The 22423-nt window shown below is 40.9% G+C and overlaps 2 protein-coding genes across 5 annotated transcripts; one reads left to right on the top strand and one right to left on the bottom strand.

Moving 5' to 3' along the window:
• Positions 1–682: 682 nt before the first annotated feature.
• On the bottom strand, positions 683–3431 carry pttg1 (PTTG1 regulator of sister chromatid separation, securin). The gene is made up of 6 exons (XM_084353005.1): positions 3334–3431; positions 2210–2302; positions 1989–2128; positions 1798–1879; positions 1449–1610; positions 683–827 (listed from the first exon to the last, which is right to left on the bottom strand). The coding sequence occupies exons 2-6, from the start codon at positions 2295–2297 to the stop codon at positions 745–747; spliced, it is 555 nt and encodes a 184-aa protein (XP_084209131.1). The 5' UTR covers positions 2298–2302; positions 3334–3431; the 3' UTR covers positions 683–744.
• A 608-nt stretch (positions 3432–4039) lies between these two features.
• septin6 (septin 6) lies at positions 4040–22355 on the top strand. 4 transcript variants are annotated; one of them, XR_014622687.1, is made up of 11 exons: positions 4041–4146; positions 5943–6057; positions 8514–8709; positions 9816–10002; positions 11489–11650; positions 12208–12304; positions 13552–13720; positions 13840–13972; positions 14090–14280; positions 15832–15885; positions 18315–20033. XR_014622687.1 is itself a non-coding variant. In XM_084353905.1 (11 exons), the coding sequence occupies exons 1-10, from the start codon at positions 4117–4119 to the stop codon at positions 16217–16219; spliced, it is 1284 nt and encodes a 427-aa protein (XP_084210031.1). In that variant the 5' UTR covers positions 4041–4116; the 3' UTR covers positions 16220–16263; positions 18315–20033. The 4 variants fall into 4 exon arrangements, 3 of the variants coding, with proteins under 3 accessions (XP_084210029.1, XP_084210031.1, XP_084210030.1); XM_084353905.1 differs by lacking the exon at positions 15832–15885 and adding an exon at positions 16216–16263; XM_084353903.1 differs by lacking the exon at positions 15832–15885 and having other exon boundaries at positions 4040–4146.
• Positions 22356–22423: the final 68 nt, after the last annotated feature.

Here is a 22423-nt window from a genome sequence, read left to right on the forward strand (position 1 = left end):
ATACTTGGGCAAGATGCCCTTCTTCAAATTCTGAATTTGCCAGAACACGCAGAAGGGCGTCTTGCCTGAAATGTCCATAAGGCAATATTAAACAGTTTAATGGGAGTGCTGTCCTTTTCTTTTTTTGCCTTTTGACATATAACCAATCAGATAGTGTTGTGGGGGCTACAGACAGAAGAGAAGCCATATCAGAGCCAAAGTATTGCATTTCAAAAAAATAATTTATTGGCAATTTCACTCAAAAAAACACTGATACCATTGTTCAAAATGCTCAGTATTGGCCTTCGTAATCGGTCTATCCGTACTGGGTAGCTTGTGAATATCCAGTCAGGGCTCAATAAAATCCTATCTTGAAGTAGTAGCAGACAACTTTCCCACCCCCCAGTGTTCAAATGGTTTTATTGTTGGCGCTGCACAGAACTGGATTGTTTGTTTTCCTCAGTCGTGAACAACACAGGGTTAACAAACAAACAAACTTATTAATTAAGTCTACAACCACGTTACATTTGCATTATTAAGCTTAACATGCAGAGCAACTAGTAACGTTATCAATTAAATGTAGTGGAGTCAAAGTGCAGCATTTCCCTCTGAAGTGTAGCAGGATGGAAGTATTACGTTGCAGAAAATAGAAGTGTACATACAAATCCCTGCTAAAGGCAAACTGACATAAAAATAACAGCAGTAAAACGTAAAACAACTTTATTTCAGTAAAAACAGTCATAACAAAAAAACGCACATTAAAATTCAGTCAGTAACAGACTCTGGGGGAAGTTCAATAGTCAGTTCATCAATGGTTTGAAGAAAGGCGTCCAGCTCTGAGCAATAATCTGGAAGAGGTAACACAGAAGAGTTAATGATACAGCAGGTTAATGACACCTGTAGTTAATGATAATCGTAGTTATGAATCTGTGCCCCATACTTAGTGGCTACAGCTGCCAGACATGTGTCACTGCTTACAGAGGGCTGCATGTTGTTTTTGCTTGTAAATCTGGCCATCATTTGTGTCAGATAAACATTTTACTCACTGAAACCATAACAGTCGTGGTTATTTTGTTTAAGATATGACGTGGTTCACAGAAATTCAGTGGTTGTGATCACAGCATAGAAAGGTCATGAAGTGTTGAAGCACCATTAATGTGCAACAAAGCTGGGGTGACGAAAATCTTAACTATGCAATTTAACCCCCAAACTACCTGCAAGGCCAGAATATAAAAGAGTCAAGTGAGAAATTTTTTTATTATGTCTTCAAATGTGATGAAGTAAGACGGCGTTGGTGGATTAGTCAAAACACACAACTCCATCTGGTTAATTTATCCAAAAACGTTTCCATTTATATTTCCAGAAATGAAACAGAAGATGTCCTGACAGGAAGCTCTAGACACCGTTACCCTCCTCTGTGCTTTATTGTGTTAAACAGTCTGATACTTAATACAGTGTTCATAACATACCCATACGTTTTGGCATCTTTACAGGCGACAGATTTGGGAGCGGGTCCAACGTTTCCAGGTCATCTTCAAACAGATGTGGAACTTGTTGGAAAGAGGCCAGTCCAGGCAGAGCAAAGCCACTGAGAGGAACCAAATCTTCAGGAACGCTGTATTTCTGAAATTCTGGAAGAATATACCAAAATCATTTGTTTTTCAAACATTGTGGGGGGGGGGGGGGAGAGAAGAGACATCATAGGTGAATGAGGGATATACATGTTGAGTTACAAACATATCTCAACTATGTAGCATACTCAGATTAGCCTCCAACCTCCAAATCCTGCACATGTGATCATACAGCTGATATAGTTACCTAGTGGGTCATAAGGGATGAACTTCTCAATTTCTGGATATTCCTCCACTTTGGTCTGAGTAGCAAGCTTGACTTTGGTTTCCTGTGGGGAACAAAGGTTACATCAGTACATGTATAGTGTGAGGCACGAATCAAATAGGTCTCAATACAGCCTGATATTAGTTTCAGAATCAACTAAGGTTTATTCAGACCTGTGGCTTTAGGAGTTTCTTCTCTTGTGCACCGACATCTGGGGTTGCGATTTTTTTGTTGACGGTACCAAAAGCCTTACGACCAGATGGCAGAGGAGTGTTAAAAGTTTTGGCAGTCATAGGAGATTTCAGAAGTTTCTCTGATGGGGAAAGAACAACAAGTTAATGCATATTACCACACAGAAGAAAAACATCGGAGAATAGCGTTGGCATTTTCATACCTGGAGCAGACTGAAGCCGCTGCCGCATCTTCAGAGTAGGTGGATGAAGGCGAGCATTTTCTCGCTCTGCAAAGATGATGTTGGCCATTGTATCTGAAAACAATCTGATATTAGCTACTGCCACACATTACATTAACAGGGGTAGCGGATGCATTCATTTTAGATTGGTCAGTCACAGGGCCCTGGTATTTTGCACAGGCTTGGTACATTGTGTACACGATCATGAGACACTCATGGTTTAAGTAATCATCTGCAGAAAATGAAATGAACAAAATAAAAAAACTGCAATATTCTCCCTCTATGTAATCCCTTTTTCATCTTGTGATAGTGGAGTGGATAACTTTGGATTTGTACTGGATGAAAGACTTTGGGCTCTGGGACACGGTTGGGCATTTTCACTTTTTCTAACATTTTATTTCAAAAAAATACATAGAGTGAACGTGTATTCTTGATCTGGATCTTGGAAATAGTTTAACACAGTACAAGTACACGTTTTTCCCCAGTGGATCAGGTCATGTGAAATCAAAACAAGTCCTAACAGCCACTATGGCTGATAGCCAGCCTGTGCTTCAGCATCCGACACTGAACATTGAAACACAGTAAAATGCACTGCAGCTAATAGCCAGTCTGGCAGCATTACAGCACTTACAGTAGTTGCCATTAACGCATGCAACTGGTCCTCTGCTGACCAGCTACAGCTCATCTCCCTGCGCTTTCACACTTCTCTCTGCTGTCTTCAGCAGAAGTTAGTTAGCCTGTTGTTTATCATGGCATCAAATTAAAGAAACGTGACAAAAACAAACCTGTTACTTTTGAAAACGTAACGTATGTCGGGAGACGTTTGTTGACTTTGAACCAGCTAGCTAGCCTCATACGTCATTCGAGTTTTTTTAATTAGTTCTAGCTAAAGTAAACTGAAACCCCCCCAAAACGCCTGACTTGACGTTAGCTTTACGTTAAACTAATAGGATCATGTTAGCTAGCTAATTAGCTTATGTGTATACCGTTAACGTCCCCGTAGCCGTGTCACGTCTTCGTGAGCGTTAGTTTAAACCTACTAACGTTAGTACTATTAGCCTAAATTACTGAGAAACGCAACAGTCACTGTGAGATTCATGTGTTACCGTTAACGGTGCCTCAGTCAGTTGTGGTAAACGCCGCTGGTCGCTCTCTTGCTTTCACTCCAGGAAGTGATATGGTCTGAAATTTGTTTGTATGGGCTCGCGGCTCCTTTTTAAATTCACTGCCTTCATCTGATTGGTCGCCGTACGACAGCGGACTGGAATGGGCGTTTCCCATTTTTTTTTTTTTTAAATATAAGATTAATTTACACTATATATTATAAATACGAGATAAAATATAATCCGATAAAAAAAATAATTAAAAAAAGATTCCCATTATTGTCTTTCTTTTTTTTAAATGTATCTAACGTAACGATAAAAGACCTTTGATATGTAACCGTTAGTAACCATAATACGCCCTACTTCTGTTCAAACACCTCATATGTGTTTATGTCTACAATCATCAGTAATATATTCATTTTTTTAACCTATTTATTTAAATATTTAATTACTTTTCCGTTTGTAACGTTCATTGATTGCGGTTCACTTCACAGGACGCAACCATTAGGACATCCTGTGGGGGAGCTCAGTGTGTAATGCTAATTTTTAATCATTATGATTTTGAAGAAAAATGACACAACACGAGCCGGAGGGTGTTATTTTAATGGCCCTATTTAAACAACGTTCAATATGAGCACGGTTATCACGGCAGCGTACCCAAAATAGCCCGTTGAACAGTGGTACATTCCTACTAGGCCATCTTTCGGCGTAACCTGAACGGTGCAGCTCCTCTTGCTAAGCACAGTGAGCAGCAGAGGTTTCGTCCTCCAGCTAACAGCTACTACCATGGCGTCAACCGAGATAGCGAGGCAAGCGGTGAGTAGCCTTTTTTTTTTTTTAACACGGGATGCTACTGTCATTATCAACACGTACCTCTCGAAATATGTTTGCCAGAAATAGCAGTTTCAAAAATATATTTTTAGCGTTACGTAAGAGAGGTGTAGATTCAGGTTAGCTAGCGAGTCAACGTCCGTTTTATCGTCCAAAATTCAGAGCAACGTCGCCAAACAAAAGGACGTACAGGTGCTGTTAGAAATATAAGTGTGCCTTTCCAAATCCTCAAGAATTGGGGATATTAAAGTAAGGCCTAAATGCTGCTCAGTCGTACCTTTCTGGTAAAATATGTTCATTCTTGTGCTCATTGTCGTAAGCTAACGCCTGCAGATTTCCTGTGCTGATATCGTTAGCTAAAACCACCCTTTCAAACGATATAAACCTTCATATAGTCTATAAACTGCGTGCTGGTCTGTATTAGCTTATGAAAAACGATTACCTATAATAGAGCCATCGCTAGGCCATTCATTCTGTACGCCCCCATTTCAGCTACGATGCTCATTTCCGTTATGTTGTTTCATGTTAAGTCCCGTTAACTTTGAGTCGGGCGTTGTCTGATGTTCATAGAAAATATGGAACAAAACCGGTTCTGGCCGTTTATAGACGAGACTTATAAGCCTGCAATTTGAAAAAGCGTGTGTAAAGTTTGCCTGCTTTTTGTTTTTTGGTGGTGGTGGGGGGGGGAAAGGAAACCACTACACCCAGACAGAGGGCTCAGAATAGCAGGGTTTTGCAGTTTGATATCCCTTTGCGGCTCAATGAATGAAAACCCGCTGTGTATAACTTGGCTGTGACTGTCGTGAAAAGCAGGATTGGTTTCAGGAATGTTGCACTTGCAGCTGAAGAGGAAAGGGGCTGTTTGTCCAGTCACATTACCCCCAGTTTGACAAATACTCCCCTCAGCTGTTTAAACCTAATTTCAACTATCCAAATAATCCACAACTGTCCGCTGCCATCAGCTTGTCAAGTTATTTTAAATTGACCCTCAAACGGAATGTTTTCCCCTCAAAAGCCCACACCGCATTGGAAAGCAGCGTCGTGTTATGTTAGGCCACATAATGGCTGGTTAGCTGAGGTTTAGAGCTCTTGCTTTGCCATATAATCTAAATTCTTTGCTTTCCTGCACCTCATCATGTCGATGTAGGCTGCAGAAATGAGATTCGCAGAGATGGAGATGCTCAGCAGCAGCCACACGCCCCCACACACATGTAATAAAAACAGTGCTTTTTACACTCTCTGTGTCGCTGTGCTGGTCCACAGATAGACTGTGTGTACACTAGCGGAGTGAACAGAAGTGCAACCAGCCAGAAATAGGAAGTTGGAGGGTTCAAGTCAAAGTGACACCACAGAAACACACGTTATAAAATACATATCAATTATGTTAAATGGACAGCTCTTGTTTTTTAAATGTCACAACAATCAGGTTGTAGATGATATATTTGTCAGAGCTCTAGTTGTTTTTACAGTGATTTTGACATGAATAACGACACCTTTCCATATATGTACATTGTGGTTTGCAACTGTCTCGTCTGTGGGAAGAAAGTTACAGCTCAGGAAACAGGAAGTGAGCTGCGTTGCACCTGAATTCAGTCTTAAACACGAATGTGCTCAAAATGGTTGAAAGTCTGGCAATATAATGTTATTTCTCCACTAGATAACAATTGCTAGGATGTTAATTTTAGCATATTGGCGAGAAACCTGTGCATGTCTACAGGTCATATCATTGCACAACATGGTCACCTTTCCTGATGTTTAACATTGATTTCTTACATTTTTAGGGTGAAGGTGCTCGTGCTGTCCCTCTGGCAGGCCATGTCGGTTTTGACAGCATGCCTGACCAGCTGGTCAACAAGTCTGTCAACCACGGTTTCTGCTTCAACATCCTCTGTGTTGGTGAGTGTGTCATGCATGCTTTTACCCCTCTCTGACGCCCAAATATGACTTTTGCAGGATTTGTCGGACAGTGAGAATCGTCTGCGTGTACATTCAATGTTACATTGACACAACAAGTGTCTTCAGCTTCATCAAGTGCTGCAATTATTCACACACACACATGTACACATACACACAGTTAGCTGTTTATTAAGTGCACCCAGCTAACACTAATGTAATCTAATACCACAGTCATGCAATAAACCCAGGCTTTATGGAGGAGATGAAGGTTCAGATTGTGTTGAAGCTCTTTTAGATAGACAGTGACTTGACTTTATGGTCATTATTAGGGCTACAGTTTGTGGTGCTGTTTCTTTGTCTTGTGTTATACTGAGACGTCTTTTCTAAAGTTTTTTCTGGTCCATTTGTAACAGTGAATTCTGGCTAAAACTTTAGATGTTGTATTTTTGGCTACATTGGATTACTGCCATCTTACACAGTCAGACAGTTGGTATTGGGAATCATCTTGCTTCAGGGGCTCATGAAATCCACAGGCGGAAGTGGAAATGTTTAACCAAATGGTTGGCAGTGTTTTCTTCCTTTGCCTTTTGTTTGTTTTATCCCCTTTATGTTTCCTAGTGTTGGTATATACTGACGGGAAGACATGACGCATACAAATGTGTTTCGCACACCGGTTTACAACACTTTCAAGCTCTGAGATTTTGTAGATTCTGATGGGGATGCTTTGTCATTTTACTCCAGTTTTTAATACATCACTACTGGTTAGAGAGGAGTAGTGAATGTTCACAATTATTGTTTCTATAAGATGTTGTGTGCTGTCTACAGTTGCAATTTAGACGTCTAGTTACATTAGTACAGTCATACTACAGTTTATATATGGTTGGTTTTTTTTATAGATTTTGGTGAAGACTGATGGCCATTTTTAGTGGCATGGTGTAGCCTCCCTCCTTCTCTGCTATTTGTGGAGATACTAAGTCCATTTATATTTCTGTGGGGAAAAAACCCAACAATTACTTTATTTGTTTTTCTATTGCAACCACAATTTAGAAACACAAACTTTAGTAAATGCATTCAAGAATATGGAAGCAAAGATGATGCAAAAGAGGAACAACAACTCTTGTTCCAAACTGTAAATGCTGATGTGTGACTAACAAGTACAGCATTTCACGGTAGTTTAAGCATTACTCGAGGCAAAGGCATGTGATCGTGTTTTGAATATAACTGGGTTGTGGTCTAAAATTCCAAAGAGGGAATCCAAAATATGGAGATGAGCGATTTCATTGGGCTTAATGATGACTTACATTTCTGCACAGGGTTTTTATTATGTTGGTGTCATCTCAGGCGGTTTGATTGCAATCCTCTTCAGTTTGGCCCTCAGTTCCTTTAAACAAGATGCCAAATTGCTTTCAGCTCGAGAGACTTCTCTATAGTGACTTAAACGGAGCTCAGAGACGGGCAATAGGACCCTCGATGCATCAGTTACTTTGGATTCTGAGGCAAAGATTTCAAAACTTGGACCATGGAGCGATGTCCTACGAAATGGGCTAACATGCTTAGACTGTAGGTCAGGCTGTGATGATTAAAAATAGACTTTCTTACAGAGGGAGCTCTGTATCTGAGTCATCTGACAGCCTCTCACAGTAAATGGACGTCGGAATACATCAGCAAATAAGCAGTTACTGCCGCTGTTTCTGTGGCTGCAAGCATTTGAAAATGACATATTTATTAGATGTTTTTAGTTCCATTAAATAGATGGTCAACAAGGGAAGCTTTTATAAAAGACTCACTTGTTTACTCCTTCAGTTTTGTTGTTGTCCCTTCATAAAGGGACAACAACTATAATTTAATTCTGCATTTTTTTTGTATTAGGATAATTAAATTGAATCTTGACCAATAAAATAAAAATATATAATTGAATTTTTGCAGGCTTGGATGCATGCAGGGTGAAACGATGGATTTTACCACGAGAGCCCGACTGATAAATCCGTTGGCAGATATTATTGGCGGACAGAAACTAAAGCAAAAAAAGATTCTTCTGTATCATTTTTAAGAATTAATAGAAGATTAATAAGTCCCAGTGAAGATGCTGTTTCAGTTGGAAATGAAAATGGCAGTATCAGCAGAAGTTAAGCAGAGGCCAGTTAGAAGTTTCTTGGAAATGACAGAAATTACCAGCTGTTTATTAACTGTTCTTTCATACCCACATTTTAGGAATAATTACGAAAAATGTGTGTATACTGGCCGATATGTCTATTGAAATGTTTTACTTCCTATTATTGGTGTCTGCCATGGCCCCAAAAATCAGTTGGGCTCTAACTGCCATGTAAGTGGAGGTGAAGAGGACAGTTTACTTTAAGGAAACAGCATCATGACTTTATTGAAGCAACAGCTGACTGAACACAAGATCACAGTTTGTAGCGGCTCAATAACATAATGCATCTTCTCTGTGTCCTCAGGTGAGACGGGCCTGGGGAAGTCCACCCTGATGGACACGTTGTTCAACACCAAGTTTGAGGGCGAGCCCACCCAGCACAACCAGCCGGGAGTCACGCTCAAGTCCAACACCTATGAGCTCCAGGAGAGTAACGTGCGCCTCAAACTTACTGTCGTCAACACCGTGGGCTTCGGGGACCAAATCAACAAGGAGGACAGGTAAAGCTGTGTGAAAAGGTTTGATCTGAGCAAACCGGTTTCTTTTATTTTCACTGACACTTTCTGTGAGCAATAGCAGAAATCCACACTTGATTGTAAACACAACATTCCTGACATACAGTGATTCTGTGAGAGCTCTGAGCCTTTTCGGTGTTCAGGTTTCATTCAGTCAGTCCTGATCCTGCAAACGTACCCTGAGGATGTGGAGTCAGGTCTCCTTCTCAATTAGTTTCATAGTATCAGATTTAAAACAGAAATCAGACGTAGATGCTTCTTTTCTGTAAAACAAGATTATAGCCGCTGCAGACCAATGTCTGGAAGTATTTCATCAAACGTAAGATTTTGTTACCAAGCTCACCATCCACAGTGTAATTGCTAAGTCTGCTTCTGAGTTAAGTCTAGACGGGTGTGAGCTCTCTCTCTCTTTACAGAGAAGGCTGGGATTGTTTCCAGGTTTTACACTTTGTTCAGCAATCATAGGGGAAGTGACATGCACTTACTGCATTTTACACAAGCACATACTCATAGTCATGTGAACTACCACATGCAGAGTGTCCTACAGTATGTACACAAGCTGTGTGTCTGTGTTTGTTGGGAAGGGTGGATACCTGTTGATGCTTCCTGTAGTCCTCAATGCTTGTGGTCTTTTTCTTATGTCCATTTTCTGTAGCATGTATCATTTTCAGGTTTGCAGCTAATGTTGAAATAGTTATTGTGGTAGTCGACTGCTAATTTTGAAAAATCTATATATCATTCTTGTCATTTATTAAGTAAACATTGTAAGATAGACCTTCTTAAATGGGTGCGACTGTTTAAGCTAAAGAGAGCTAAAGGCCCTTCTCCCTGATGATGGATTACCTCAACTTGTTAAGTTTAAAATTAAGTGTTAACCAGGAAGTTGCTCTTGAATGACTGACAAAGCCTGAATACCAGGGGGGCGTTTCAGAATACCTGAGCTCACAGTTTATCCCCCAAATTCCAGATTTGGGCTAAAGAAGTCTGCATTTCTTACTGATGACTCTAAAACACTGTTAAGTAGCTGAACAGGACAGTGTACCAATAAAGAGAGGCTCAAATGTCTTTCATGTTTCTTCATTTTCTGACAGCTACAAGTCTATTGTGGAGTTCATTGACGCCCAGTTTGAAGCATATCTACAGGAGGAGCTGAAAATCAAGCGCACGCTACACAGCTACCACGACACCCGCATCCACGCATGCCTGTACTTCATCGCTCCCACAGGACACTCGCTTAAATCCCTGGACTTGGTGACCATGAAGAAACTGGATAGCAAGGTGAGCTTCGCCTCAATTCAGCAAACCATTACAATCAGCAAGGAGCCGTTGTTTTCTTTCTCAGTGTTTCCACTAGAAGTAGTTGTTGATTTGATGAGCTGGGCGATGATTATTATCGGTGTTTTCAATCGGTTCCAGATCAGTTCAAGCTAGTGTCATAGTGTCATAGCCTTAGTTGCCTGATGTTAAAGAATGACTGTTACATAATGAGCCGGGATAGATTTACTGTAGCACGTCATAGATATACTGTAGGTAAATCCTTTGGCGCTGTGTTGCTGTTTGCAGCTTTTATCTATCTACTCTAGTCATGGGTCATAAACCTCATTCCAGGCTATTTTCCTACATGCAGATTGTCTGTTGTCTGCTTAGTGCGTCGGTGTAGGTCAGCTGTGAAATGCAGTCGGCTTGGTGAGGTCCTCTCCATCCACAGTGGCTTATTTGCATGGACCTCCTGGCTTTTGTACAAAGAGTCGGCTCAGTGTTTGCCAGAGCAGCTGAGCCCTCTGGCAAGAGCTCACAACCGCGTCATCCATAGCAGAGCCTACTCTGTTTACACATTCACGTTGGGGGGGGTGCTGCATTCGAACAGTACTCTGCTGAAGTGTCTTTGAGCAAGATGCTGAACCCTCACCGGACTCGTGTGTGCTGCACAGTGTTTTTGTTCACATGACCCTGAGCATATCTTGCTTTGCGTTGAAGGGGCCCCCACTTGGAGAGCAAATAATTTGGGATTGTGTAGGCAACAGGGAAAATAGAAAATTGTTGTGTGGGAGTAAAAGCCTCATTTTTCATCAGCCAGCTGTAAGAGCATATATGAGAATGACCCTGTCTGTTTCCCCCTTCCTCCCTATGTCTCTGTGTAGCATAAATGTGGTAGAAATCAGTTGAGTCTCACTGTTAACACCATGTTTGGAGAGCTTTTAAGTGATCTGGAGCAGGAGATGGAAGCCTGCTGCTCCCTTTGCTGCATTTACTATTTTTATCTCTGTGCTTAGGAATGTGTAATTGTCTGCAATACACAAAGGCCTGATTTGCTGAGATCCTGTACCTAGAGGGAGGTACTGTGAAGTGTTGAAATGATGGAGAGAGCAGAGGTTATTCAGTTCCTTTCCCTTCATGAAATTGCATTTTAAATTGCTGTTACAATCCGGGGCAACCAGTGACTGTAAATGGTATCAGATACAAGTGTGTAGGTGTATTTTATTATATTACTTAACCTGTTTTTCAGTTTGAGCTAAAAATTCTGATAGACCGGAAATATTTGATTTGTGATAGTGAACCTGCCGACCGCCAAGCTTGTGGTGGCAGTTTCCGTTCAATAAAAGTCACACTACTGTGACTGATTTTGAACCTTTTAGTCCTTTTTAAAAACACAAACTCTTTACAAATGTTGCCGAAGACAGATGCTGCTCTATATTTATCTGCACATCAGAAAATGATTGTCTGCTCCCTGTCATTATGTAATTTTCTCTTTTCTTAACTGCAGGTCAATATTATCCCAATCATTGCCAAGTCGGACGCAATCTCCAAGAGCGAGCTGGCCAAGTTCAAAATCAAGATCACCAGTGAGCTGGTCAGCAACGGTGTTCAGATATACCAGTTCCCCACTGATGACGAGTCTGTGGCAGAGATCAACTCCACCATGAACGTAAGGCTCACAAGTCGCAACTCATGTTAGTCAGACTGAGACTGATCATTTGAATCTTCAGGAAATGGTGGTTTCAGCACATTTATTGTCTGTAAGTTTGAGTTATACGTTATCAGCATAAACAACATGTGATGTAGAAGCAGGACAGGCATCGTCTGTGTCTGCTCAGGCGGTCAGGAAGCTGCCTCATGCAGGGAGGAGTGTGTGCAGAGTAGCACAATCAGCCAGCTCACTCTGCAGGAAGCCTGCAGTGTGGGAAAGGGCCTGCGTTCACTGAGAGATGAGCCAAAGCTCACTTAGCTGTTTACGCGGTCTGATCTGTGGAAATGCCTCAACTCACCATAACTGATTGTGTTAGACCGTTGCCTCTCGGCTGTTGTTGCAAAGTCTCATAAAAGGTCATACATCCTCCTGTCAGAGCTGTTAGTCTGTGTCTGTGAAAAGTGGCTCTTAATTGTCACGTCACATGAATAGAAATAACACTTTTTTCTCAGTTTTCTGTGTGATGTTAACGCTTAGATACATACACCAACGTCTCTTCTCCCTCTGCCCCACAGAGCCATTTGCCATTTGCCGTGGTTGGCAGCACAGAGGAAGTGAAGATTGGGAACAAGATGGTGAAGGCCCGGCAGTACCCCTGGGGGACGGTGCAGGGTAAGCCTAGGTCACATCCTGCACAGGAAATGAGAGCATGCTCCCTCTCGTCAGAGCTGCTGCAGCGACTCCCTCCCCTCGTATTCCTCCTTGGCTCCAACAGCTGCTGCACACTCGCTGATAGCCAGTTATATAACCTCATTTAGCTCCAGCATCCTCTCTGCCATTACGCTGTATGTCAGAGAGACATTTTATGTCGCTGACCATGTTGATTATTGACCTACTCGATCAATGCATAATGGAGTGCGCATAATGTATAACTAATGGGTAGCAGAGTGTCTGAAATGTGTGTGGCAAAGCTAATACTTAAGCTAATCCAGCCTCATACTGTACAGCTTTAAATTGAATGGTGTAGACAGGTTTGGGTTGGTTTAGTATAGGGCTGCAATTTGCAATTACTGTGAATATCAATTCATTCATTATTTATTTATTTACTTATTCATTTATTACATATATTATTTTCTTGATTAATCAATGAATTGTTTGGTCTTTAAAAGGTCAGGAAGTAGTGGAAAATTCTCATCTAAATTTAGTAGAGTACAAGGTGACATCTAACCTACGGTCCAGAAACTAAAGATATTCACTCTATAATGAGATAAAACAGGAAAAAAGCAGAAAACCGCCACATTAGAGAAGCTTCAACCACAGAATAGTTTTCCCGCTCTGCTTCTGTACTGCAGCAAATCTATTTACTATCCACATCCAATGATCTGACCTGTGTAGAGATTCAGACACAACCCTCCAGGGAAAACAGGATTACTATTTCTGCTCTATTTACCCAACATGGATATGAAAACCCTCAGAAATCCCGAAAGCTTAAAGTCAGCACTTTAACCTCAGTCATTGTTTCATTTGAAATTCAGTGTGCTGGATTACAGCCGAAACAATGAAAAACATATCACTGTCCTCATGCTTACGGACTGCGCTGCATAATATTTCTGGCCCGAGGCTTTACCTGACATTGGGTCTGTCTGTTCGCCACAGACAGCATGAGTACTCACATGATGTCACATGCTCTGCGCTGCTTGGCTCAGTCCAGCATCAAAATCAATTGAAAGCCACAGGACATGAACGCTATTCTGTTTCGAACTTGTGCCGTTGAGTCTGTGAAACCAAACTCTGTCAGATTATAATGAATGCGTTTATTTGCTGTATAAATGTTATATGGTGCTACCGTACACTTACTGAACGTTGGACTGATGCAGTTATGAAAACACTCGTGTCACTATGATGTGTGTCTCTCGTAGTGGAAAATGAGAATCACTGTGACTTCGTCAAGCTGCGAGAAATGCTGATCAGAGTGAACATGGAGGACCTGCGAGAGCAGACTCACACACGTCATTATGAGCTCTACCGCCGCTGCAAACTGGAGGAGATGGGGTTCAAGGACACAGACCCTGACAGCAAGCCCTTCAGGTAAGGGACTCGAGACTGGACTTTTTATTTTAGTTTCTTGCTCTCCACTCTGTGCCTGCATCTGGTGTGATGTTTTCCGCTGTTAATTTTGCACCCAATTGTCTTTCTTCCTCCGCCAGTCTTCAGGAGACGTATGAAGCTAAGAGGAACGAGTTCATGGGAGAGCTCCAGAAGAAAGAAGAGGAAATGAGGCAAATGTTCGTCCAGAGAGTCAAAGAGAAGGAAGCTGAGCTCAAAGAAGCAGAGAAAGAGGTAACGAACGTGGATCCTGCCCCATCCTCAAATATTATGTGCATCCCTCTTCTTTAAGGACATTTCTGCTCTTGTCTGAAATAACAAAGTATTGTTTTGTTTCGTCATCATTCGTAGCTGCACGAGAAGTTTGACCGTTTGAAGAAGCTCCACCAGGACGAGAAGAAGAAACTGGAGGAGAAGAAAAAGTCCCTTGACGACGAGCTCAACATGTTCAAACAGAAAAAGACTGCTGCAGAGCTCTTGCAGAACCAAGCCCAGCAGGCAGGGGGCTCCACCACACTCAAGAGGGACAAAGAGAGGAAAAAGTAAGTATTGTTCTCTTCCTCCTGTGCCTTCCTTGTCTATCCTTTCAGCTTAGGTGCAGGAGATCACCTCCAGTTGTTCAAGGATAGGAAAAGCCTGGAGACTATGAAGCTGGGAGGAACCAGGCCACATATTATTACACTGACATTCCAGGATGTCGATCATTTGCCAGATTCGTTTATGGGCTCTGTTCAGTGAATTGCCTTCCACATTAATGTTACACAAGAGGGGCCGCATTACAGAAACATTTTCTAACCGCTTATCTTTAATTAAGTTTCAAAGATTGGAAGAATCCTGTCCTCGTGACAGAAAGAATAGCTTAACTCACGACTGTTTCCTGTCCTATCTCAGACCTCATGTCTTACCTTAAGGCTTCTCCAACAGGCTAACAATGGTGCTAGCTTCTCCAACAGGCTAACAATGGTGCTAGTTTCTCCAGCAGTTACAATTTGAGTCACCTGTCAATCATAATATTTTGGTGTTCATGTTGTCCCCATCTTTATTGTCAGTGCTGCCGCCATTTCTACTTATTTTGAATTTAAGATGGGGTCTATGTCATCCTGAATTATGATCCCTAACTCAGGATATTCTTAAGTTAGGACGTTTCTGTAATGGCTACTGTCCTATCCTAAATTATGATGGGACGTTTTCCAAAATGCAGTCAGGAAACAGGTTTCTGTTATACCAAAAATCCTAAAGTCATCTGAAACTGAGTTAAGATAGGATTTCAGGCTTAGGAAGTTTCTATAATGAGGTCCCAGTACATGAATACCACTGCCAATATGTGAGAAGCTGTTTGTGTTAAAGCTCTTGGGGTCCCTTTGTTGTGCATTACACTAAAATATGTTGCTGTATCCTGAAGAAAATGCACACTCTTTGTGCTTTGATTTCAGTTTGCAGACAGAAGCTAATTATGATCTGTCCCACTAATATCACCAAGAGCTTAGCGGTTTCTCTGTCACCACTTATTAATAAGCCACCTGATATTTGCCTGCAGTAGTTAAAGGCTCCGGCTAAGCTGAAAATCTCTCACTCTGCTCTTTATTCCTGAGAGGCAGATGAATGCTGCACTTTGCCCTCCTTTATAGTAGCTGACTAGAACTCGTATTTTATGAACAATGTGGAAAAATAAGATGATGAGAGAGGAGGGAGTAACTGTCCTCATTTAAATAGTTGAAAAGTTGCCAAACGTCAGCTTCATTTGATGTGTGAATTCCAGTCAGAAACCATCTCAAGCAAAACAGATCAGGACTCTGCAGCTCTGTTAACGATTAATGGACGGTTTCATTTACTTGAAAATCGGCTCTCTGGAAGTCACTCATCTGGTTTTAATGAATCTACAGTACGAACTCTCTCAATTTTCCAAATTTGTTTTTCTTGACATATTAACATTCATCCTGCTGCTCCCTCCAACAGTTTTATTGAATCATGAGTATGTGGGGCAGCACGTTTCAGGCTTCCAGATCGTTTGAAGCCAGATGTTTGGTTGTAGTTTGCTGTTGACACTGTTGGTCCCTTCATGTTGGTAATCCACTGCTGGTTTTGTGTTGAAGCTGATGTGACGCCGTGCCTGTTAGAAAAAGGAAGAAGACACTTGCACTGAGAAGGTTCTTGTCGCTTTATTTTCTTCCCTGTTAATTTCTGTTCTTCACAGCCACTTCTTCTCTTTACGAGCTCTGCCTGGGAAATGCCTCTTCCAAAAAAGGGGGCAGCTGCGCCACTTTAGCTTTGTCTGTGGGTCACTGATTAAAAACCGACTACAGAGGTCTTGCGAGTGTTAACACGGATAATAATTATTTGTATTTAACCTTCCAGATTAAGTCAGTGTTTTCTTCGGTTCCCAGAAGACACAGTTATCGATTACTGCTTGTTGTGTAGATGTGAACCTGTCCTGTGAGTGCATGTGTCACCTATGTTGCATCCATAATGTTTTCCAGTTAACTCCTCCCACACTTGCTGCATGCTGCATGAGGCACCTTTTTCTGGTAAGACTCCCTTCTTGGTTTACACCAGTAATAAAATAATAAGAACAAATTAATATAAAGGAAGTATCATTGATTAGCTCGACAAAAACTTTTATTTTATTACACGTATATGAGAAAGAACTGTTGAAAAACACAAGTTAGGAATAAATCGTTACCCAAATTAGACTTCTAGGAAAAGATGGAGAAAACTTGATACGACTGAAAAGGCAATATTTCAACATAATCAAATGTTTGGAGATTTAATCCGTCCTGCAGATACTCTCAATGTTTTCCTGCATTGAAGCTGACATCCTGCACATGGTCTAAATATAAAAAAGGCTGTGCACACGACTACGTTTCTGCATCTCTGCATCAGAATTTAAACATAATTGAACGAACCTTTTGAAAGCTGTTAAAACTGAATGTGATGCAACAATTCAGATACTTTAGTGTTGCAGGCCTCGAGTATATCATCGGTAACATCTGCGCCGATCAGATCCTAGAGCTGGCGGTGTTTACCGTCCTTGTGCCAGCCACTAAATCAGCCAGTTTATTAGATCCCCGCACACCCATTTGATGTACTGCCCCATCTGCCGCCCTAAATCCACAACAGTCTCCTTTATTGTGGTTCTCCCAAGTCCTTCCCCACATGGTTCTGCCGTAGCACAAAGAGCCATTCAAGGCTGAACTGGGACTAACGGGTCACGCCAGAGCAGCAAACGGCCTCAGGGCCCATCTCTGTTCAGAGTGATGACATGTTTTGTTGATCTCGCAGCCATATGACGACCCCCTCTGCCACCCCCCCCTCTTCAGTGGATACAAAAGCCAAAGCCACAGAGAGGGAGATGTTGTTGAGACCAAACCGCTGGGGAGGGTGGAAATGAACGAAGACATCTGTCTCTCAATCTGTAAACTCCTCAAGCAGCTCAAGACTGTTACAGTAGATGAAAACAAGCTGCTGTTTAATGATCACGATAGTGAGCAATACGGGTAACAATCAGACACATTGTTCAAAGCTCAGGGGCTGTTTAAAAAAAAAACTCTAAAAAGATGTTTCTTTTATGTTTCCAAGAAGAAGATGACTGTACTTGCACCCTAACCTCTGTACACTCAAGCCTTTCAAGTTGCCTTGAGAGCATGACCTCCTCTAAATGCCACCTGCAGCCTGTTGTGCACCAGCTGTGTCCAAGTTCAAGCTTCGCCAAGTTACAATGTAAATTATAAGTTGTGATTTATGCATTACTAAAATAACAGCAGTTGCACCACAGAGATAAGTAAACAAGTAATTAGTTACACAAGATGTTAGTCATAAAATGTCACAGAATTATACTCACTAATGGTTAAACTGCAGTTTTTTCTGCCACACAGCATAATTTTTTTTCATTAATTTTAATATCAATTTGCAACACAGTCATCATGTGGGGCCCTAATTGAATGATATGTTATAAAGAGGCGAAGTCACGCTCCTTCTAGTGAACCACCGTGAACCTTGTGTCGGAAATATGGGCGTAAATATATGGTAGTGAATGGAGAGTGTTTGTCAATTTAAAAGAAGTGATTAACTCTTATTTCGCCGGTACAGCTGCCAAGATGACCAGACTTTATATGATTTTCCCCTTGTTTTTTTAAATACCTGTGTCAGGTGACAGCCTTGTTGGTGTTGGTGCTGTATATTGAACAAGACGTCGTAGTTCACTGAGCAGTTTTAATTACAAATAAAATGATACTTCAGTATCAAACTGCAACTTTCTCAAGTTGAAAAATTATCTTTTAAATTGGCAAACACGGTATGTTTCATTCTTCTTCCAAACTACTTTAGTTGTGCACCAAGTAACTGTGGTGCAACCAATTTTAGAAGTTGATTTAGTGACTAACCAACTAGTAGTTACTTTACCCTTAGTGTTGACATCACACCCAATCTAGGAGAGGACTTGGTCATGGCTGGTGCAACTCAGTGCTGCTCACTAATGTTGTTGTGATGTCACCGATGTGAAACGGTCTGTGTTTGTCCTGATGGTGTTTTAACTAAAAAAAAAAAAAAAGCAATAACAGCCCTTCTCTCTCATTTCCAGCATAGGATTCCTGTAGAAAAAGTGCTCCCTTGTGGCGATCCTGCTGTGAATGAGTTCCCACCCCATCATCCTTTACAGTTCCCCCTTCCCACCCTCACCCTCACCCCATAATTCAACCCTCCACATGCCCCCCCTGCTCTCTGGAAGACGCTGGGCATTGCTCGCAGTTTGACATCACTTATTTTGCTGAATGACGCTTGTCTGTTATATGGTTTGTACAAGCAAATTATTCAGCTTGTCTTTTTATACGTATTTACAAAAAAAAAAAATGCATTCCATGTTTGTTTTATATTCAGTGATTCTTTGCATGATGGAGTGAGCTTTTTTAATATTAACTTACATGACTACTGTTGTGATGGGCAGAAATGTACTGAAGCGTAAAGTGAAACATGCATCAGACGGCGGAACCCGAGCGTTTACGCGTGGAGAAGATCTGCAGTAGATTACAGCGGAGACAGAATTAAGACGGATGAGGATTAATGCAGGAACGTTAAGACGTCGTTAATGTATAAAACTGATCTATCTTCAGATTAAAGGGATGCAATCAGCTTAGTGAGCCTTCGTTTTACAACAGCATGTCTCTTAAATAACTTAAACAACAATTACCAACATGCTTGTTATCCTTAAGTCACTGGCTGGTTTGTTATTAGTTTAAAGGTATAATCCTAAAGGTTTCAGTAACGGCGAGTGCAGTTTATTACTACAGCAAACACTCGTTGAGCTGCTACTTTGTCAGATATACAGTGGAGGAGTAACTGTGGCCGGCCAAGACAAACAAACTCACATCGGCCTGTTTCTCTGCACTCAGTAGAGGACGTGTCTCGCCAGGAGCCCCCTTTTATACTCAGTCATACATACCGCCCACCTAAATACGCTAGATTTCTCATTAAAGATCCGTTCATTATTCCCTGAGATATCAATGAAAATGTAAAAGAAAACCACCCTCTCTTGGATCCGTCCATTTATCTCAATACCGTAACCATAACCCATCCTCCATCCAAGTTTCGTGGAAATCCGTTGGGTAGTTTTTGCGTAATCCTGCTGACAAACCAACCAACAAATAGACACATAGATGACGCAGGTTAAACATGCAGTCAATACCTTCTTGGCGCAGGTAACGACTGCATGTTTGATCACTATTAGCACCGATCACAGTGAGGGATGCATCGAGTTTCACATTAAAAGCCAAAAGAAACGCTTTTACTGTGAAGCAGCAGTGGTAGAGAAGTAGAAGTAGCTGTAACTGCATACAGCTGTGTAGGAGAGTGAACAGTAAACAGTGAAAAATGCGTAAATGTTATTTAAAAAAGAGGAATTGATTTCATGGCGGTCGTCCCTTCGCTGATGCTGTTTCACTTGAGCCTGATGCATGAGTAGTTGTGAGCCTAATCTCTTTGCCACTTCTCCCATACCTCATTCATTGTCATGTGTTATGTGCATACTTGTCTTAGCTTTTCACATTTGCACTTTTTTTTATACACAAATGTGATGTTTTTGTTTTTTTAATGAAGTATATAATAATGTTGTCAGTGCAATTGTAACTTTCTTTTTTTTAAATTTTATTTTACGTTATATGAAGGCACATTTAAAAGTCAATCGTCAACATGTCCATTTTGTCCTGCAGGGACCAGTGTTTGTTTGTGTGTTTGTATCAGTGTTACGCATAAAAAGAAATATTATATCAAAAGAAAATAAAGGCCAATTTTTCACCAAAGATTACAACTGTGGCCACGATCATTGTGTATTATAAATACTGCTTTAAATTGGGACTTGATTAACGAGCTGCTTGATTTACACGATGAAGCTTCAGGTATGTTTGTGTCTTTGTGCTCAGGATCACAAAACATCTGTTGGCCTCAGTTGTTCCTTGTTTCGTTGCTGCATCCAAGGTTGCCTTTATTGTCTTATGAAAGAGAAAACTGTCTTTGAATTGAACGCTTTGATTCAACATGATACCAGATACATGAAGAGAAGAGCTGTGCCCTCCTTCTAATCCTCAGCTCACTGGTCTGTGTGGTTTTCACTTTCCTTTGCAGTAATCCCTGGCTCTGCACTGAGTAGGTCCTCAGCCCTCAAGCTTTGCTAAGGGACCAGCCTTTGTGGGTACTGAGTACCTCAAATCTGACCAGAGGCTTTGTGGACCCCATCCTTCAGGGTTTTCTTAATCATTACCTGCTCTGCTATAATATTGATTAATGTGTATCTGTGTTTCGCTGCAGCTCTAACCTCACCGTCCGCAAATCTAATTCTCGCTCTGTTGCCTCTGCTTATGTTTACACGTGCACTGTTTTGCTGTGGCTTACACCTTTTTTCCCACTTCAGTTGTGATTGAGATGCACATTTGTTCTGTCGTATCTGGATACTGTGTGTAATCCTAACACTTCATTCACTGCAGCATCGTCAGTGGGCACAATGTAATCTCACGATTTTCTACTTGTATTGTTACGATCGCAGGGATTTTACCACCCGTCTGTGTTTTTATGACAGTCGAGCCTAAATCTATTTTCTGACCTGATATCTGATGCACTTCTTAAATCTCGAGCTTGACTCATGTTTGAAAGCCTCTCTGCTTTGCCACCTCTCTAACTGCCTGCTTTCTTTCTCTTTGTCTCTTTAGCTTCTTTTAATCTGTCTTGACCACCTGGAGAGGGGATTGCAGCTTCAGCAAGAACTAAGCACCCTTTTACCTCTTCCCGTTTTTTCTCGCTGTATGAACCTTTTTATTTTTTTTTATTTTATAAATTCTCCTCATTGCATCTCCTTTTTGTTGAATATTGGCCTTATGTGGACTCGCATGGTATTTCTGACCACCTAATGAAGCTCTAAACCCAGGCAGGTTGGTAACCGGGTACAGTTTTAAATCTGCTATGTCTTAATGTATATAAGGAGACTCTAGTCGTTAATAAACGTCATCAGTTAGGGTTCACACTTTTACAGGACTTGTAGGTGAAATCATTATTTGATCTTTACTTGAAACAGAAAAGCAACGGCCTGCACTATGCACTCATTTTTCTTTTAAAATAGGATTATTAAAACAAAAAAGACGGAAACATCGAGGCATGCTGATCGAAACAAAACGCTTTAAAGGTGCAATATCCAAGATTTAATTCAAAAAATGAACCCAATGCAGAGATAACCACTGACGTTAGCATGCTAACCAGCTAGCCCCATTCCAGATCACTAGCTGCACGTCTAACTGAGCTAACGGCAGCTACAGTAAGCAGCTGCCACCCTCCGTTTGTTTGAAGTATGAATTATAAGATTTCTTACATATTGCACCTTTAAGGACGGAGGCACTTAAACGTGATATGAAATTCAGTAGAACGAGTGAACGTGTTGTTTTTCTTCAATCGAGTTCAGTTTGCTGCTTCTATCTAAATTAAATTCAGTCCTAATCATCCAAAAGCCAAAGCAATACTTTCTACTTAGCACTTCATTTGATGGTGCCCATGTTTACGCGTCACTGTTGAATACCATGGAGGTCACATGTACTGGCCTTTAATTATTACACATTGTGCTTTAATTATTCACCAGCCTATTCTATATTTTGCATGCATCTTTTTATTTAATTGCCGCTGTGATCTTTGACCTTTTTGACCTGCTTGTTTTTTATCCCCTAATAACTCAGTTTTGCAGTTTCTATTTCAACTTCATTGCTGTTTTTCTTAAAATGGTGCATATTATTAATGTATATTTGCTCTGTCCTTTTTGATTTCAGCTCCCTTTTTTGCCAAATATTCGTATAAGGTGGAGTTGAACTGAATCCCAGATAGGAGTATTTAAAAAATACTCGTGCATTTATATAATTTATAAGGATATATTTTGTGTATTGAAGTGGAGACTTGTTGTTTATTACCTATGATCTTTGGACGTGACTCTGAGTGTAAAGTAACATTTTGGTGTCAGATAATGCCATACATTTTTCTAGTATCAGTCATCACCTCTTGTAGTCAGAATCTCTCCCACACTACAAATTATTCAATATCTTACTTTAGTTTGATTCCATTGATGTACATTTTCAATAAAAAAATATGATCTGAACGTTTTAAGCTTCCGTCTTTTTATTTACTGTGTAGAAGTCGTCCTTAAATACAGCTAATACTACAATT

Source organism: Pagrus pagrus, assembly GCF_965226575.1.
Source record: "Pagrus pagrus genome assembly, chromosome: 5".
NCBI classification, from domain to species: Eukaryota; Metazoa; Chordata; class Actinopteri; order Spariformes; family Sparidae; genus Pagrus; species Pagrus pagrus.

Coding starts and splice junctions, on each gene's coding strand:
- pttg1 (XM_084353005.1), bottom strand. CDS start 2,297: ATGGCCAACATCATCTTTGCAGAGCGAGAAAATGCTCGCCTTCATCCA. Junction 1,611..1,797: donor CATCCCTTATGACCCACTAG/GTAACTATATCA, acceptor ATATTCTTCCAG/AATTTCAGAAATACAGCGTT. Junction 828..1,448: donor AAAGATGCCAAAACGTATGG/GTATGTTATGAA, acceptor TACCTCTTCCAG/ATTATTGCTCAGAGCTGGAC.
- septin6 (XM_084353903.1), top strand. CDS start 4,117: ATGGCGTCAACCGAGATAGCGAGGCAAGCG. Junction 4,147..5,942: donor CCGAGATAGCGAGGCAAGCG/GTGAGTAGCCTT, acceptor TTACATTTTTAG/GGTGAAGGTGCTCGTGCTGT. Junction 10,003..11,488: donor TGAAGAAACTGGATAGCAAG/GTGAGCTTCGCC, acceptor TCTTAACTGCAG/GTCAATATTATCCCAATCAT.